Raw genomic sequence first — 20,252 nt, 5'->3', positions numbered from 1 at the left:
GTCAGAAATTTGGTATTTTCGAAAATTAGAAATCATGCACAATTATTTTAATACTTTATATATGATGTAAGGGGTTAGCCAATGAAACGGTCTGTTACGACGAGCTTTTGTCGTGAGGTGCACGGAACTGTGAGTAATCCACTAGAAACATCCATGCTGATTGGTTAATCAAATGTCTGACGTCATAGGGCCAAAAGCCGCTTGTATGGCCTCTGACGCGACCTCCCAAAACAACTGGTCAGATCTTTATGTAGTGTAGGACATCGAAAGTATAAAAACGAAACGAAATATAGATCTGTATTTTAATCCGATTGTTTTTAATGATACTACTGTCAACAATTATAGGTTACATTACCAAAGTAAATCGCAAAACAAGATGGCCGTAGCATGCAAATCATGCACAACCTACACTAGTCTCTATCATTCAGGCAAATATTCTAAGACTAGGGGGTTCTGGGTGACCGATACTAAACCTACACTAACCAGTACTTCAAATATACAAAGAATGATAGATAAATTCAGCACAATCGTGTAGCATTAATTAACTGGCAAATACATAATGATTGTAAATTCCACAATACCTTAGCTCTCTGATTCTGGAACCAAACCTGGACAACTCTAACACTAAGACCAGTTTCAGCTGCTAATGCTTCCCGTACCTTGTAAAAGAAGAAAAATCATAGGTTGTAAATAAAGAAAAAGATAAAGAAAAAAACCCAGAAATATTGTATCCCGGTTGATAGTACAGAAAGATTAGACAAATATATAGTATTTATCCTGGCATTTGTATAGGTCTAGACAGTGTATATAGTTTCAAGAAAAAAGGGCAATAACTGGCATGAATAACAATGCTAACGTACCGACAATTTACAGGGCTAAATAGCATCGCCAATGTCGTCATACGTGCCAATGGATGGAAAATTATAATGGCCGAATAAAACCAGTTTACCCTATCAAATGTCTTATGTTGAAATATTTACCTTTCGACATGGTTTAGGGTTAAGTTCAAATGCTGCTTTAAATTTTCTTCTTTGACTGGTATTTAAAATTGTGCGAGGTCGTTTAGGTCCTTTAGAATCTCTACTATCTCTATCATCATAGCAAAAATCACTACAATCACCTGAATGGTTAAAAGAAGCATGTTAAATACAAGTTTATTGAAAATTAGACATTAGGAAAGCCCGTGAAGATCCGAAAGGCTTGCATTATGCGTACATCTTATCAAAAATTTAGATATTTTTAATATTTATGATATGCATCACGGAATTGCGGGTAAAACTAATTAAATGAATGAATAAATACGTACTTTTCGGACTCATTGGTAAAATACTAAATTCTTTTTCAAAGTCTAACCGGCAGAAGAGTTGGCCGTCCTTAACAACAAATTCTTCGCCTTTCTGTAATTGGTGCCCGCATGCCATACACAAGAAACAGCGCAGATGATAAACAAAACCGGCAGCCCTCATAACTAACTCGTTGGCAGGAATAGATTGAAGACATCCGTTACATTTTGTTCCAAATAATCTGAAAATAAATTAAATCACAAAATAAAAATCTATGACACTTAAATCAACCCATATTTTAAAAATTACGATTCTCGCTCGTCAACTACAAAAAACCCTCTTTAAAGGATTTAGTGACCTGATTTTCTATCTACTTCATTTACTTCGTAGTATATAAACGTGTCAGCTATGTGGTATCAAATGTTTTCGAAAAAACTATTTTTCTCATGGAGTCATGCACATATGAAGGGTCACACAGAAAGCAAATCTTTCATAAATAATGCTATGTTGTTTGTTTTTGTTTAAATTGATATTATGGCGTGAACATGACCTTATAGTTTGTGAGTTATGTATCTCTTTTGACGTCAACATATTACGTTTAACTGATCGATCGGGAATATAGGAAGAAAGTGACTTCCAGTAGAAGCTAAAACTAAAAATTAAACCAAATACAATGCTCATAGATTTTGTTGCCTTGAAAGAAAAAATATTCGTGATATTTTTGTAGTTTGAGAACTTTGCTTGAAGATATAAATCTTTAGATATGAATAAAGCAAACACCTGTTTCTTCAATATTTTCAAATTTATTAAATTGTAAGACCATGTACACATATGTTGCTGTGTAGGTCGAATACAAGTGTATTTTGACTTCTTGATTAATTTATGCTTTGTTAAGATTTCGGTATTTGCTAGACTTCAAATTGGACAGTTGGTGTAAAGGTAATCGTATATATAGGCTAACTTGGACTCTTAAATAAAATCGATACTCTAGCTTAGTAAATATAAGAGAAATATATAGGTGTGAACTGGTACTCAAGTCAATATAAGAACGATTTAAATTCAGTCTTATAGTGGATAAACATTGAACGATATTCTTCGTCTATTGTCGTCCTGTCCAACACACCATGGAGAAAATATTCTACAGCATAATGCTCGAGAGTGTAAATCAATTTCTATGCACTGTATGGCCACTCGAATGTGTCACTCAATGCCTAACAATATTTGTAAGTTGTGACAAAGATTTATGAGATTATAATGTACATAAAAATATATACCAGACCTATAAGTTATATTATGTTTTAATGACCTAAAGCTCTTAAAACATAAGTAGTATTATGTAATACGAGTTGTAATGATTAAACGAAGTGGTAATGTTTCCGGATTTTTTCATTTTTTAGATAGAAATATAATTATCTAAATTATTGACCAACATTCGGTAGTATGAAATGCACCAAGAAATTTTTATTGTTTTATAACAATGTATTGTAACTATATATTAAAAACTTTTTGTACTGATGTGTTAATTAATCATCTCAAATAATTATGTTATGCCATACAGACTACGTCTTTAAATATACGACTAAAACTACGCGTATGATATATGGAATTACAATTTTGATACGGATTTATTAAAATAACACTATAGGCTTATATTTAAAATTACAATTTTAATACGGATTTATTGTAATAATCATAACACTGTGATATGTATAGGCCTATAGGAATAAAAATTTTATTACTGTTTTATTTATATTCAAACTGCAAATAGGGCTACAACAGATTTTCAAAAATATAATAAATATTTCATTTCATTTTATTTATGAGAAACTGAAAGAAACAAAATACTTATTTTATGGTAATTATTTAGATTATGACATAAAAAAAATACTATGCGTTTATCAAAAAGCCATTGATAAAATTACTGATATCTATTTTGCTACAAAGAAAGTGACCATCACTGGCGTCAAAGAAAGACTGAATTCCATAAAGGGATTAGCAAAGGATTAACCCCTTTCTTTTGAAGCTTATGATCTAACTATTATAGCATGTCACATATCAATATAACCAAGTCATTAGATTTTACCACAAAGATAAACACCGTTTCTTTAATCTGGCCGTGTCGTCAAGATATTGTGAGATTTATCAAGAATAACTTGAAATGGCGGTAAAATATTGTGCGATTTATCTAGTATAATGTAAAATGGGCAGATTACTATCAAACCACTGTGGTCTCCATCCATGTGTTATCTTAAGCGCCACAGAGCAGTCAGACTGACTGAATGTTCAGCGCTATAGAAAACGATTATTATTATTATTATTATTATTAAAATGAGCGGGGCATGTTAATCTCAAAATGACATTTAACCTATCGCGTGTGCAACAACTGGAGCGTACAAGTACCCAAAAAGTGGAGCCAAAAGTCTTTTGAGTCAAGCAGTATAATTTAGAAATATAAAGCCATTCTCTTTTCTTTTCTGATATTGTTGCCAAGGTGATCTGTGAATTCAGACCAATCTTAAGATGGATAACCATATTTGGTAAACGAGCCTCTGGATAATTCCCGTGGAGTGTAAACAGACAAGTTTTCTTTGAGCAATTTTTCGTGGTTTCATTTCGTTTTGTGAGATTTTTAATATTCTGAAGATCCCTCTGTGTTCATATTATAACGGTTGGTGAAGTTAGCCTGGAAACCGTATTGACAGTTACATGTGCTGATTGGTCAACCGTTATGTTCTGACTTTATTAAAAACCGCCAGCTATACACTTCATCAAACATTACATTGGTTACCAAACGTTGGCAGTTCAAATACACGAGAAAGATTCGCTGCGAAACGAACTTAAAACAGCACCAAAAAAAAAAATCCAACTTGTTTTCTTGATCTATAGAATTGATTACAGTCATATTAGTTTTAAAATATCAAATGTAAATCATATTGATATACAAACAATGTCAATATTTTCCTCTCTAGTATACAGAGTCAATTTATTTTTTCACTGCGGATCATTGTTTTTCGTGATATTAACGGAATATCGGATTACCGGTATCAATAACTGACATAAAGGCATCCGTTTCATAAAATGAGTTAATATTCAATTGAAAATGATGCCATCAATATCAGATTCTAACATTGAAGATTATTTACTCGGATTACTGACATAAAGCGTATACAATGGAGTTAAGGTTTAATTTTCTTCTGGTATATATACTATGCCCAGCAATCAAAAGCGGCAAAACAATATCTCTGATTGAAAATAAGAGAAAGCGTGCCATTTCTAGCAATCCAAAACGGCAAAAAGATATCCCAAAGTCACAAACTTCTATTGAATGGAGTTTAAGATAAAGTTGTTCATCATTCATAAATTACTTTACACGTACGACGTCTGTATTCAGAATTCGAAAGTTATTCTATTTCTTTATGAAAAGCTTGCATGATTGACGAATCTGGAGTCTGGACATCAGTGGTATCTTAACATAAACATTATTCAAACAACTATATTCTACTAGCACCCACTTATACTATAAAGAATTCACAAGTCATAAATTTATAAAAATGCAAACAACTTGAAGACTTCAAACAAAAATACGGGAGGAAAATCCAGGTTGGTGGGTTTGAAGTCAGTGTTTATCAAACAATAACCTTTTAGACAGAATGTAAGCGCTGTCATAAAATTAATCCATTAATACTTCGATACACAAGGGAAAAATGCGTTACGCAGCAAAATTCAAGATGGCTGTCATTAAATCAGCCATTTTACTCCTCGTTTAGCTTATGTATGGATGACAAGCCATATCGTAACTTAACTTTCAGTTTGTTTAAGACACATATATTTTATATGTAAGATAACGCGGCGGCTATCTTCTGAAAGATCAAAGAAAATGGGCAGTTGATTTCTCACTCAAATAACTGTAAAGAGTCTCGATTATCCATAGTTGATGCATGGGTGCATTAATTTTAAAATGACACAAAATAGTCAATTTCAAATGTATTTTTATGTTGCCAGTGGCATTTATTTGTGTTCAATAACAAAGCCTAATAAATCGAAGACAGATTAACAACACAAAATCAGAACATAATGAGGAAATCGTGTGGTTATGGTGTTTAAAAGGGTATTTGCATAAATTTGGTTCGGCACAAACTAGAACATACTATATTGTGGTTATTGAACATTAATGGCAGAACTGAGTAAAACATGTGAGTTAAAAACCAAATCATTAACTCCAATGACCTGTCTATTCTTTACATCAGGCTTTGACGCTTCCCAAATATCAATAGCACTGTTGATCTGTTGTCATCGTTGTTACGTTGAGTTTTGGGGATTACAACAATATATATTTGTCTACAAAAACTACGAACTAACTTGACTCGTGTTTAAGTAAAGCCGCTCATAACAGCGCCTTGTAAGAAGGAAAAGACAACTCATACATGACTGATTCCAGACAACAGATCCATTTGAACCAAGCGGTGTTCCCACAGTGCATCGCGCAATGGTATAAAGTTGGTGCTCAGTCGACATTGTACACAAATTGTTTGATAAAATAAAAACTTGATTTAAGCTGAAAGCCGTTAGGTTGATCGCTATCTAATCTTTTCCGTTACAACTCCCTCACGACAAGAGTTCGATACGAACTTTCAACAAATTATGCAAATGTTTCTCCCTTGGAATAATAGATCAATTATCCAATACCGCAGCTGTAGAGTATTCACTGCAGACTTGATTTATTCACTGTGAGACTACAATTGCCCGTTAATGCAAACTCTTTTGTTTTGTGATTAATACCGCACTCACAGAAATGCGAGCGTCGAATTCTCTTTTTGTTTTTGTTTCTTCAGACAATTTTCCTTATTTACAAAGTTGGAGTGGCACGTGTTCTGTGACCTTTAACAAGAAAGTTCCATCAACAGACATGGTATTTATTTATTTATATTCCCAACGAAACATAAAAAGTCATTTACATAACTATAAGCTTATAGTCAATCTAAATCAAAACGTATTTTAATCCGAAAAACACAGGGGGGGGGGGGCAAAATATATACAGAATTAAACAAATTTTAACCAAAATGTTCCAATTTTAACCAAAATGTTCCAATTTTAACCAAAATGTTCCAATTTTAACCAAAATGTTCCAATTTTAACCAGATACGTCCCATCTTCTTTGAGTGGCATTTCGCAATTGACACAAGTAATTACAGATATGTTCCAGATTAAAACATAATATTTAAGATTTGTAAAATTGTTTTAAATATCTTCCAAACAACATTTATAAAATTGCGCAGACATTTTTTTTATTTTCTTTTTATTGGATGTTTAAATAGAACAATTGGATGTTTAAATAGAACAAAAGCAACATTTTAGAGACATTCACAAAAACGTTTTAAATATGCAAATTTGACTTTACAGATGAGCTATATCAAAGGGTGTGATTTAAAATGTTTTTCTTAGAAAGAAAAGGCAGTAAGGCAGAAACGGAAATCGTTTTGTTTTATGTTCGTCTCTGGTTTTGTCTTTTAATTACAATGGCGAATGTTTAATGACGTGAGAGCGTGAAGTCCATGTGAATTTGTTAATTTTTATCTTCTGAGTAATGGTTGGATTGTTTTAAAATGGTAGAAGACGTTAGTGACGCTGTCACTCAATGTGCGGGTTTCAACGAGAAGTTCTGATTATTTAAATGTGTCCATTTCTTCCTCGACACACACGGCCCTTTCATCCATAATTATTCTTTTCAACGTCAATTAACTTTGGCTACTGATAGCCGTTTCAAAGTCGAGAAGGGCCATGAACACATCTGCATTTCAATATGGAATTTACCATTATGTCTGTGACTGGATAATGTGGAAACAAACTGATGCTATTGTTATCCAGCACCTGTTTTAACTGCTAGTTCTCTCACTCATTAATCCCAAGTTCGTAATTCAAAGAAAAAGAATTTCATTATCCGCTCAATTTCACATCAACTTCCCGACATTAAATCTCGCTAGACAGTAGTTAACATTTTACCATTTCCTTGGTGATGTTTCTTCCAGCGCCTTTAATGCCGTAGCCAAAGGTTCGGGGATTGATGCTACATCGTATCAAGAAAGCCAACACGAGTATACCAACTTATTTTGTAAATGATTCTGTAAAATAATCCTATAAATGTCAAATATAAATCTACATACCAAGGAAATTCAGATTCCAACATCTTTGTGGCCTAACTGGAAGTGACACTAATGATACTTCAATAACACTTCCAGTAACAATTAATACTCGTCAGTGTTTATATCATTTAAAGTAAAAATACCCGTGAACACAAAATTTTAACCAAACGCCGTAATGGTATATAATAATAGCTTTAAAAAGATATGCGCCCCAAAACATTATGCCTAATCTTGAGTTTTTATTCATTGATAGAAAATTATTGAATGACATTTGTAACATTACGTCAAGCTCAGTTTTAAAACAATCCATGTAGAACAACATTACAACCAAACTTATTTTTTCAGACTACGCAAATGTTTTAATAAAGTGAGTTTTATAAAAAAAAAAAAAAAAAAATGGACATACTTTATACACTTATGTTTCTAAATAAATAATTTTACAAGACTGTTTCATATTTTATGGAAGTAAAGTATTATAGAATCATGTAGCGTATAAAAATAATGGTCAATCTATTAAAATAAAATGATACTTTTTACAGAAAAGTTTCAAATATGTTTAATAATAATAACACACACAAAAACTCGTCGTAGTTATAATAATGTAATTTTTATTACGTCGTCACGTGAACGAGATAGAGGCTATAATTTTTAACGGATCTTTTTCAAATTGTGGGCATTAAGGTCATAAGAGTTACCATAATACTAGAGAAGCTCAAATACGAACTGTTGTTTTACCTTTAAACTTGTTTCCTATATTTATTTCTATGTATTTTTTTGTTCTGTTTTTTTTAAACTTAATTTTTCTAATCTTATAGATTAATTTCAATTAGTTAATTTTCAATTTTGAAAACTAGATTATGATTTTTAAATCTAGATTATGATTTTAAAATCTAGATTATAATTTTACACGCCAAACCGAACCATGTTTTGAGTAAACTTTATAGGTTACTTTGGTAGACCGATTCTGAAAATGCTCAAGAATGTTTTACTATGTCTATTTGCAATAGACCCATGCGATGTTGAATTTAAGACGCTTTGTTTTCTGTACTACCATAAAAATAATGAAACCCAAGACGGCTATGACATGGGGAATTTTTAATATCAGTGGAACTGGAGATTTATGACGATGGAATTTAATAAGAGCAGCCCGGAACAAGAAGCCCTGTCAGTAGAGACAAAGGTTTCCTGGTGAGCTATCGGTATTATGTCGAACACCATGGGTTAATATTAAATATGTCGGCTTTTAATTATATATATAAGCCCGGTCGCTCCTATCTGATTGCTATACGCTTCACATATCTCCTATACCTCAAAAATTACGATAGAAACAATTAGTAGATTTCACACGTTTAACTAATTAAAAAAAAATCTACTATTCGGAATGAATGGTTACTGATATTTTTAAATACAAACATACAAGTCTATATAGGAATATCCAATTATAGCTTCTTTAGTTGTCAGTAAATAAGGCCTCAAAAGAAACTAGATTTTTAAGTATATAAGACTAATAATTATAGCTTCCTTAGTCGTCAGTAAATACGGCCTCAAAAGAAACTAACTTTTTTAAGTATATAAGACTTATGATTATACAAAAGTTCGATAAAGACGATTCACCTTTCCGGTGTGGGGGGGGGGGGGCATCATCAAGGTTTTGATGTTATAGCTATATTCGAGGGAAAAACCAAAACAAAGCCAACTAAAAAACAATCTTGTAACCAATAAAAACAGCCGAAAGTACTTGTTTTCATACAGGTGACAATATGGGCCACTTCACCAGTATATCATTGTGAGATGATCCTTTTTTTCTTTGACTTCATCAATACACCATATACACCTGAAAAATCTCGATAGTCTCGATCAATCCTAATAATGGCCAGCGAAACACTTTTTTTTCTTATTTTCTTTTTTAAAAAAAACGTGACAACAAAGTCTACGTCGGTATCAGAATTTAGAACACTGCAAAGTCTCGACCTCTGTCCCCCTCATCGCGACCCCCTCTTTGCTAATCCCGGCTTTAGGGACTGTCGCTCTTGTTCTTAATCGCCCTTTGGTCCTCACACCTGGAGAGGCAAAATATATCTTGCCTTTCACAATAGGCCGACATTACACGGTGAAAATCCGATCACAACACTCTTTTCTTTCCTCACACGCTGAAGAATAAATAACCCTTTATTCCTTCACACGGTAGAGAATAGCCATTTTCTACCTTCTTTTACACAAGAATGAAATGCTTCATGCATACTTCACGTCTTTCACAAGAGGTTCCCCTTTAACCTGTGAAAATGTACAGGCCTTGGTATTATGGCGTTGACCATCTGTATAAACCGCGTGATAGTTGTACAGGGGATTATTCAAATAAAATGAAACAACTTTATACTTTATGCAACTAAGCCACGAATCTATATAATACTACAAGAGAGGGGTATTTCTGAATTAAAAACGACTTATTTCAATTCCTTGACAGCAAACATTGTAACGATCACGCGACAACACTTAATTTATGCATCCCCACTAGCATGAACCAAAACCTTTCCCGTACAAAAAGTCAGAAAGATCGAAGAGATTAAAAAAAAATGCTCGTGTACTGCATACTCTCGATCTTTTCTTCAAATTGTATTTTTGAAGCACTTGAGTATGTAAATGATATCGGGAAATAAAAGAAAGGATCTTGAAAGTTCTCCTTAATGTATTCACTTCTACGTGCTGAAAGTAACCAATAAACTTGAGATTTTCTGATGATTTTGTGCCAATGGTAATTTTATTGACACGTACCCGGGAACGTTTCCATCTGGAGTATGTCTTGATTTTATAGCATGGACGCTGAACATGTACACCAAATGGGTTGAGTTATCAAATTCTACGTTGAGCTTTGTATGAATTATAATGCATTTGATATTGTGCTTTTTAAATTGTTAAATTTCATGGGTGTTTTGTATTCTTTTTCATTAGTATTTGAACTCGCTCTAAATTAATACTCATTTGTTTAAGAAATGATCAAACACTCAAATCTCTAAATTCAAATATTGCTAACAAAGTCAATTACATATATCCAGCATATTGAAAATAAAAACACGCGCCTTAAAACATGTGCTTAAAAAAATTGATTATCCGAAACTTGATTAATTATTATATCAACTATAGTTCCTAATCGCATCTTCAATCGCCACAATCTCATTTATATTCATTAGACAACTTTAATAATATATAAACTCTGTTATCTACCGGTATTGACACATCTCTATAAAGCTCTATAAAGCTACTTAACGAAGATGGATTTGTTGGTTTTTCTAAAGTCAAAGCTAAATGACTTTTCCTTTCTTTCATATGTTTAATTCCTATCATCGACCTGTATTTATTAACACAGGGACAAAAGTCACTCTTAAGGTAGCCTTTGTACATCGTAATCTAATTTCATCCACCATTAATAACGACACACGTAATTACCAGTATTATTTTTGTCGAGGGTGAGTCGCGAGAAAGAAGGGGAAGTAATTGTTTGACGACACGTCGGGCTCGCGCTGATCAATCTAAAAAACAATGGCCGCCAATGACAGATTTTGCCATTAAGGTAAAAAGGCGTTCCGGTGTAATTTTGTAGAAAGTTATTTATGATGGAATCTTCCTTACAAACCGAGGACATTGAGCTATTTAGCCGTTGGGTGTTGACAAAAGTTCGCTTAATGGCTGTACATCTTAATTACTGACAATATTAAAATCGTTTAATCGCATGATTGGATATGCACCAGCCAAGAAACTAAGTTATCACAGTTTCATTGAAGTTCTGATAAACATGTTTTAGTGCAACAGAAATATTTATATCACCGTCGATACGTTAATTGACAATTTGATCATTCCGTATTTAGTTAAATCTTAGGTGTCGGATATAACGCTAATGACATTAAAATTAAGCAAAACGGCTCTTCACAGAACGGAAGTACACGAAGACTCAATCTGACATAACTCTGTTGCTGGAATACAACTTTTGTCACGTTAGTCATATTCCAAGATGACTTATTTGATTTTGATGATCCTCAAATCTCTAGATTTACCATGAAGGAGAATGACTGTGAAAAAGAACCAGTCTGACAGCTGGCTGTGCGATTGTATATTTTATCATGGTATTACAATTTGAGTGCAGATGCTCTGCTGAAATCGCAGAGTAACTGTCTGTATACACAACAATAATTTCCGAAAATCGGGAACCTACATAAAAAATAACACCTCAAAAAATGTGAAATTCAGATGAAGAGACCTTTGGTGTTTAAAGAGTGCCCCCACCCACCCCTTAGCTTCACGCCATGATTGCATAACACCAAATTTGTACAGTGACACGTGTAATAATGTGAACTTCAGATGAAGAGATCGGTTGGGTTTGGAAGTGCTCCACCCCACCCTAGTTATACGCCATGATTAGATTGGGGGTCAATTACACAAGATTTATCCAGTGACACGTGTAATAAAACTGCTATAATTTAAGGTTATTATATTAAAAGTGCGGGGATCAGAGTTATCGCCTCTATAATCACAGAAACCGTGAAGAGGATAGTACAAGATCCTGGCAGCTATTATGTTGATCAAACTTTCTTAATTACAATTGGTCATTATTTACCAATGATAAGCTAGTATTTACAAGTAATTGGTAGTTATTTACAGTCAAGTCTATTTTATTGACTTGGATCTATCTACTTCACAACTTTCAAGAGGCTGTCAGATAAGCAATGACCTCATCAATATTTCTGGAAATGTTGCCAGAATAACGACAAGTTTATAAAATTATTCAAGTTAAACGGGTGGAATTAGGAATTTTGTTTTGAAGAAACTATCTAACCACAAAATAACTCTAAAATCAATCATTTATATGTGTAGGGAAAGCCGGTCCGGCGAGAGGAAAAAGAAGATCATGTTTATTTTACTTACAAAAATCATCAAAATATTTTTAAAGTATATTGTTGTGGTCACAATAAAATCAAAATATTAGAATATTTTTTGCCACCTGTTCTATTAACAAAATTATCAGCTGGTGAAGGGGTAACCGGAATCAAAGAATCGCGATTCTAAGCTCCATACACACATTGCACATAATGACTAAAAGAGATCAAAGATTATCCTTTTTCATCTCTTGCTCTTTTGAGGAAGTGACACAAATGATGAGATTAAACTAAAAGTGCCGCAACATAGAATTGTGATGTTTTCAACATATTTACAGCTAATAACAGCCTACGGATATCGGTTATGCTTGACCTGTGCGGTGGGTTTCCCTATAGTCGAAGTTTCGGAGTTCATAAAGAATTTGAAAAACCCCTTCCATCATATAATATGAAGCGCGCTTACACGGTACAGTGAAATCACATAGCGATGTATTGTTCTCCTAATCCCTATTTTATATGTCATGTCATTTTTTATATTCAATAGTAAGTATGTTAATTTGTGGACATAGGAAATGTGCTGTACATGGACATTTTAGTTTGCTGGAATCCTTTCAAAAGTGGACACGGGATAAAAGGAGCACAGCTGTGTGAGACAGTGACCAAAATATTGACTGACTACTTAAAGGTAATGTTTGGATGAGAGAAACAATATAAAAAGAATACCAATAATAATATGAAAGCCCAGATTAGACACAAAAAACAGGATGTTCATTTTGTGTCGGAATATTTTCAGAAACATCACACAGATTTTACCATATTGTTTTCTACGTAAATGAGGTTTGGGCGTTTGACAAATCATGGGAATGACATCTTGGGTTTTCTTTTCATATTTCAGTAATTATGATCGAACCAGTCTTCTTTGGACTAAATTTTAATTTATTTTATTTATTTTTTTTTTTTTTTTTTTTTTTGAATATTTGTAGATTTTTCATTTTATAATTCTTTGGCCAGTCGGTCTCATCGTGGCGACAGCTTTGAATAGTGTCTGTTACGTATTCAGTACCTGTCTGAAACTATTAAAAGAAAGACGTCATCATGGGTTTTACAATTCTTAGGTATTTATGGTATCTTATATATTATGACCAAAGTTATTATTTTATAATCCCTTTGCGAGAAAAGTCAATGCTTGGGGGCAAAATATGCTATGTCTACTTTGAAATGCAATTTTCATGCATTTTTAAACTTTTAAACATTTTAAATTAATGACAATTTGCGAATGAAATGTTCTTTCGTGGCAAGGTATTTTCGGCGTTACTTTGAAGTAAATATTTATCATTTATAAACAAGTGTATGTAAGGTTTATCAAAGTAAGTGTAAGTTTATATTGATGTTAAATTTTTCTTCTTTCATATAGTGTATATCAAAAGATTTGTTGTTGTCAAACTGAGAGTGTTATGTTTGTTTAAGGGGGACAGTTAAGAGAGGTTTATAAGATGGCCTTTTCACTCCTTATATTTCGTACATCTCTAACTTGCCCTTCTTAACACAATCGCTGCCGCTCCTCGAAAACTTATTCAAGCTTATACTGAATATTCACTTTCATTTTCCCCCTATCCATTTAAACTTTGTCACCACCTCGCTCATTCTGAATCTAAATCTGCCCTGTTCTCTTAAATGGACGTCGGCATAAGATCGTAGCGCTCATAGAATCGCTAATCTAGTGATTTTTTTCCCGCCCGCCAAGAAATTTCTAGATATCACATTCTATATCAAAAATGCATTGTGGTTCCAAGAAACTATCCAATTAAAGGTATTATGATGCATTTCTTTACATTTTTAACAGCCGAAAATAATCCAGACAGCCCCGATTGCTCTTAGATGTGTTACCAATCTATCTATCTATTGCCCAACAATGATGGTAATAAAACTATTTAGACATACATTTAATCTTATATTTAAAACGTTCGACAAGGGGCGTGCTTTGACTTATTAAGTTATATACTATTTTGTAAATAAAGATGTTTGTTTGTATTTTTCACTTTACACGCTACTTTACACCATTAAGAATCACTTATATGGCCATCACTACCCCATGTTGCTTTCCCTTGAGGGTGTTTTTGTTGACAGGCTAATATAAAGCTGTGTGTGAAAAAGACGACTGTTTTGTTTGATTAATATCATATTTCAATAACGGCTTTAAAGATGGCTCGTATCTTTTCATACGCTAAACAAGCTTAACGAGGCGATAGAACGCCTCTATACGCCCTTTACTTGCTTCTCACTGCCAGATCGATCATTAACTGTGACTGATGCACAAATGATGATGCCCGTCTATTTATACGAACATTTGAATAGGTGAAAAACGAAGAACGAGTAATGGCACAATAAAAGCGGACAAAGCGTGTAAATAGAGGCAATACGGAACAAATCTAATATCTCCTCCTATTTGAACATACTATCGATTTTTGATGGTCCCTTATGTAAATGAGACAAGATCTCCTCGAGACATTAACATGGCTGGCCTCCTTTTAGGGACTTGAAACTTTCGACATGACTTTGTGTACTATTTATGGTGGTTTAATTTAATATATACGTCTTGAAAGGGACAAGTTTTAATATGATAAACAATACTTGTTAGTTCTTTTTTTGGAAAAAACTAATATCAAATTAAAGATACATTATGTAAGATTTAGATAAAGAACTAGCCATTCTTGCTATAATAGTTCGAAAGTAGATGATGTAAAATGAATAATTTGAAAATTTCATTCAAATTACTCTATTGCAAGCGAAGATATTAGCCTTTGAAGGTTTGACTGACGTGTGCAATAATTTCAACCACCGTACTGGTTGATCGAAGCTAAGTCTCGGTCCTCCATATTTGATGAAATCAAAGTATCGCTGAACCATTCTAATCTATTTAATATCGGAGAAATCTGATGCCATCGAGAGTTGATTAAGGCCTGGGTCAGTTAATTAATGTCTAATTAATACTTTAGAAAACATTTCAGGCCTAAAGAAAGACCTGCAATAGGCAGATTTAGATATTGCATAATGTATGTTTAACCAACCTCAAAAGAATGTTGTAAGGCTGGGGCTGGATTGTTTTTTTTTTCACTCTATATCACTGTTCCCTAAACACTTACATTTAACATAGAACTAGATTGGTGTGGATTAGACTATCACCATGGGTGCTGGGCGATTAATGATTCCCAGATTAAAATATTATAAGAGTATTTGTGGCCAAAGGGTTTGACTATCTAGGTTTGATAACGTACAATTTCGCAAACACAAAAGGGAAGAGACGTCAAACACATTCACATTTTTTAAATATTAAGTACAGATAGCAATTTTAAAAAACTACACGAAAGGAAAAAGAGTTTATGAGAGGCGAGCAGAACTAAAGCGTACAAATTTTCCGAAGTGTGGTGATGTTACCCAATTAATAAACAACGCTAGGCCACAGTACACACGCTTTAGTTGTGTGTCTTGTGAACTCCTTAAGAAGGAATAGTTGTTTCATATAGCGTAAGCATACCCTACCTTCTACAAGAAACACTTCAATACAATACATAACGCGTATACCTATTCACCATCAAAGCCCAGAATTCTAGTTTTGGATACAATTATCATTTAGATGATACGGATATCTTTACAGCATTACAATCCTAACTATGGTGATTAAGTCGTATGATAAGGTGGACAATTATCAATGGTTTAAGGATTAAGTTAAGACTACGGTAAGATTGGGTGGATATGTCTTATCGTGGTAGAAACTATGTATATGATGCTTAAAAAGACATAACCTATCTTGTATGATTATTTATTTTACTGTTCACGTCACCTGTCAGGTAAATAACTAAAGTAAACGATAATACAGTTGTATACAATCTGATAATAAGGACAGAGTTTCTGGTATTTTATGGAAAATGTTTCGCCATTCGCAACCACTTGCAATTTCATTTTATATCTACGTACATTTAAGAAAAATTTCTATGTTCATAATTATGCAACCTTATATTAATTGAGGGTTAACAGCACGTCGCAGAGACAACTGGAAACACAAGCTAAAGACACAAAACTCAGACGCAGTGAGCAGTCGGAGAACTATCAAATTATGTAAATGGTCCCAGATGGTGTAAGCTACCATTTTGACGGAAACGTGCTCTGGCTGGTTCTTCAATTCACAATATTGACCCTCGTCTAGATTTTCAACCAATCATCGAAATTTTAAACGTATATATTCAGAAGGTTTCGTGAATAGACATGGGAATACCTATGTCATAGACCTTGTACCAAGTAACAGTTATTGAATTTAAAGTATACATTAAATATTTAGATGTCTCTGTTTACAGAAGCCGGTTCAGAAACGCTAATAATCGAACCTATATGTTATTGTACTGTGCGTCGATAATCGTTCAAGACTCTCCATAACAGTCCTAGAATCACCGTCCTGTCTGCTTGACATTTGTCATCACAATCAATATTTGGACAAATGATTGTTCTGATTGACACTTTTTGTTGGTTCTATGACTAAAACAGGCAGATCAACGTTCAGCATGTGGTCAAGATCACGCCTTGAAACACTTAGGATTATACAATCAATTAATCAATTGTTTAGATTTTGGAATAAAGAAAAGAAACGAAACGCAAAGCTCTTAGTTGTAACTTGGCTGCCAGCATCGCGTGGATACCTTTAAATGTGACAACCAACTCGATTGATTTATGACTATTTAAGATGGCCTTCACTTTGGGTATATGGGCTATTTTTGACACAGAGGTCGGGGACAAATTATGATGATTTTAGATAAGACGTGTTAGTGTTGTACCCTTTACCTAAACAAAGATATAATATAAGTTGATAATATTGTTCCAATTTATATATTTTTAAATTATGGAATCCATCTTCAAACCGGGTGGCGTTTGTTGTCCATTAATTTTTAATTCAAAATATTTATTTGAAATAATTATAAGAACCCTTCCCATTCATATCTTAAAAATTATAAACTATATCTAAATATGTCAATTTGGTAATTATAACGAAGGTATGAAATGTATGTTATAGGTTTTTTTTTATTAGAGTTGGAAGGTGGGGGGGGGGTCTACAAGACACATTTTTATGTAGCTCAATTGTTGACTTCAAACATAACATGTAGTCCTTCATGTCAAGTCATTTTATTAGATTCCTGCCATATTAGTCTTTTTCATATTGTCAGTCAAAGCCTCTCCATACTATATCAATAACATGTGAGAGAATAATTTCGTTTACAAATTAGTTTCCGGGATGCAGTTGTATTTGCTCAGTATTATCATTATCGCCCTCTGGGGGATAATTTCCATTATTACGTCACGGCTCACGACCCGAGCTCATAGGCTGCGGTGAATGGTTGGCGGGGAGAAGAAACGATGTAATAAATCAGAAGCGCTAAACGTATAATTGAAAGTTGGGAACCAAATTGACCTAATAATCGTGTTTGTTCTATTAAGATATTTACAAGAGATACAATAAGCCATGTTCCCCAGTGAGTAATTGGACATAAAAGCTGACATATGTCTTGTCGTGCTGGATCTCTCATTATCTGGTGTTAAGAGATCTCATTTACATGGTTAGCACAGCTCTATGAACGTCCACTTTTAATATTGCGTTTTCCGTTTCTGGTGTTTAAAAAAAACATTATTACATTTTATTTCACCGTCATATTACATCTTTTCCAATAACAGATGAAATAACTGGAGATTTGGCTTTAATAAATCGCACTGACTAATTTGGGTGTATTATGTTAGATCAATGTTTGTTTTATTGCCATATTTATTTACAGGTTTTCTCTCGGCAGATTTTTTATTGTTTCATTCAAGGGTATCTTTTATTGGAACACCGAAATTAAGAGGAGAAATTTCATATCGTCGGATTTCCAATTTCACGAAAAACGAAATGAAAAAAAAAAAAAAAAAAAAAAACAGCATTGTATTATAGGTTGCGTGTTACTAAATTTATCGGATTAGTAAAGTTAATCGAAATCTAATCAATCCTATAAAATATTTTCATTTCATCTGCCGTCAGAACTCGTTAACGGTCAAATTTTTTTTTAATTAAGAGACAACTCAGTCAGTTTTTTCTTCCTATCTTTAATATTTGCAACAATAGGTGCTTTTTTAATATTATTATCTTTTATAGAATTTAATTCAACTTGTTATCCATTTAACGGCACAATTAGTTTCATACATTATTTAATGCATTCAATGCACATCGTCATTATTTGCTATCATATACTCGGTGTTCATTGAATTTGCTGTGTTTGTTTTTCTTAAGTATAGGTGTAAATATATTTTTTGATATTGAAAGATAATGTTTACATTATTTTTCAAGAAGTTATTTTAACTGCTATGTTTATTTTATAAATTTAAAGTAAGTGAAAGCGCATGCATTAAAACCAAGTGTTTGACAGTGTTTCAGCTTTTAAAAAGAAACATCCTTTTTTTGTTACTGTATAAACATCAAAATAATGCATATCAAAAATAGAAGGTTGAATGGAACTACGCTCACCATCTTTAAATTTTGAAAAAAAGAAATGTTTTGATTATAGCTAGAAGCTCTTGATTTATTTTTATAGACAAATAATGCTGCTTTTAGATAGTCTAGCTAAAAGTTATTTTTTCTAAGCAAGGGATTTAAATTCTAATTATATACATTTTATTTTTAAAAGAATAAATAACCACTTACTTTTCATAATCTGTTTTACAATATAATTTTCTATCTCTGACAAAACAGGAACCACTCAAAGGCATTTGACACAGAGCACATTGTAAGCATGTTTCATGCCAAGAATTTTCCATAACTTTTAATAAAAAACGATCTTCAATCGGCATCTGACAACCAGTACACATTTCCTTATGTAAAGCTTGTGTCGGCATTTTTCCTGCAAAAGAACAAAAAGAAAAAAAACGTTAAATCATCATGAAATATGCATTTTATTTTAAAACATAAGGGACATTTAGAATATTTCCGTATATTGAAAATTAGAGCTAGAAATAAAAACACAAATATCACAGCACCGGGGTCTGTTTAAATTATCTTACACGGCGGAACAAAAGTAAAATAAAATAAAAAATTCTGTACAAAAAATCTCTTATTGCAATGTGGTATTTTTCTTCAGCGATAGTGGCCGACTGATTTCTCACCAAAACTTGACATAAAAATCAGTCGACATGAGCCCACTTCAAAACATCTCAATAAAATTACCACTATTAAAGGATTTCATTTCAAGATTACAATTTGCTTAACTGCATTTAAATTTTACCATTCATGTAGGATCAACAAAATGATAATGCCGCGGCGATGTACAAACGTGAAAACGTCATTGAAATGTGTGTAGAACAAGGGTGTAATCCCAAACGAGGTTTTTCACGTCAAGGATTGAGTAGTAAATTTATAGTTCCGATACTTTCTTTAACTCGATGACCCTTTTGTTTGGGGTTGTAAAAATCTCTCCATAAAGTTTAAAATACTTTATCCCTTATCTTCTCAGTTTCACTGTTATTTTTAGTGTAAAAGGGGTCTTTTCTGATTTTTGTCTAAACGAAATATATGTTTACCCGACAAAGGTATTTTGACGGTATAAGGAGATCTAGTTGAACGAACGAACACACCTGAAGCCACCTGAGAGGCGGTCTTCTTTGATGTTGACTTGGCACACATTCAGGTGAGTATGGGTATAGAAATATGACAATATATCTCATTTAAGGTAAATCCCTCCGCCATCTCTCCTTCTGTTTCTTCTGTACCCAGCTCGACCAAATCCTATCTAACCCCAACATAAGAAAAACGTGCAGCGCAAACAAAAATATTGAAACACGGGTTGAATGAATGAAGGGCTAAACTGAATGAGAAGATAACACATATAAAAGAGATACAACTTTCTCTATGTATAGTGAATGAAAAGAACATCGTACTATGATTTGAGTTA

The 20,252-nt window shown here is 33.1% G+C and overlaps 1 protein-coding gene across 2 annotated transcripts in view; it reads right to left on the bottom strand.

The window, feature by feature from the left end:
• The window catches only part of LOC126827225 (LIM homeobox transcription factor 1-beta.1), a 51,955-nt gene that overhangs the window by 3,114 nt on the left and 28,589 nt on the right, over positions 1-20,252 (bottom strand). For both annotated transcript variants that reach the window (XM_050556467.2, XM_050556476.2), the window contains 4 exons: positions 19,010-19,205; positions 1,307-1,524; positions 981-1,120; positions 582-659 (listed from right to left, as the gene is read on the bottom strand). In XM_050556467.2, coding sequence (XP_050412424.1) covers positions 582-659; positions 981-1,120; positions 1,307-1,524; positions 19,010-19,205 — 632 coding nt within the window. The remainder of the gene's footprint in view (positions 1-581; positions 660-980; positions 1,121-1,306; positions 1,525-19,009; positions 19,206-20,252) is intronic.

The sequence above is a fragment of the Patella vulgata genome, chromosome 1 (assembly GCF_932274485.2).
Source record: "Patella vulgata chromosome 1, xgPatVulg1.2, whole genome shotgun sequence".
Lineage (NCBI taxonomy): Eukaryota > Metazoa > Mollusca > Gastropoda > Patellidae > Patella > Patella vulgata.
Note: the sequence above shows the minus strand (reverse complement) of the source record. Positions and strands in the feature narration are given on the sequence as shown.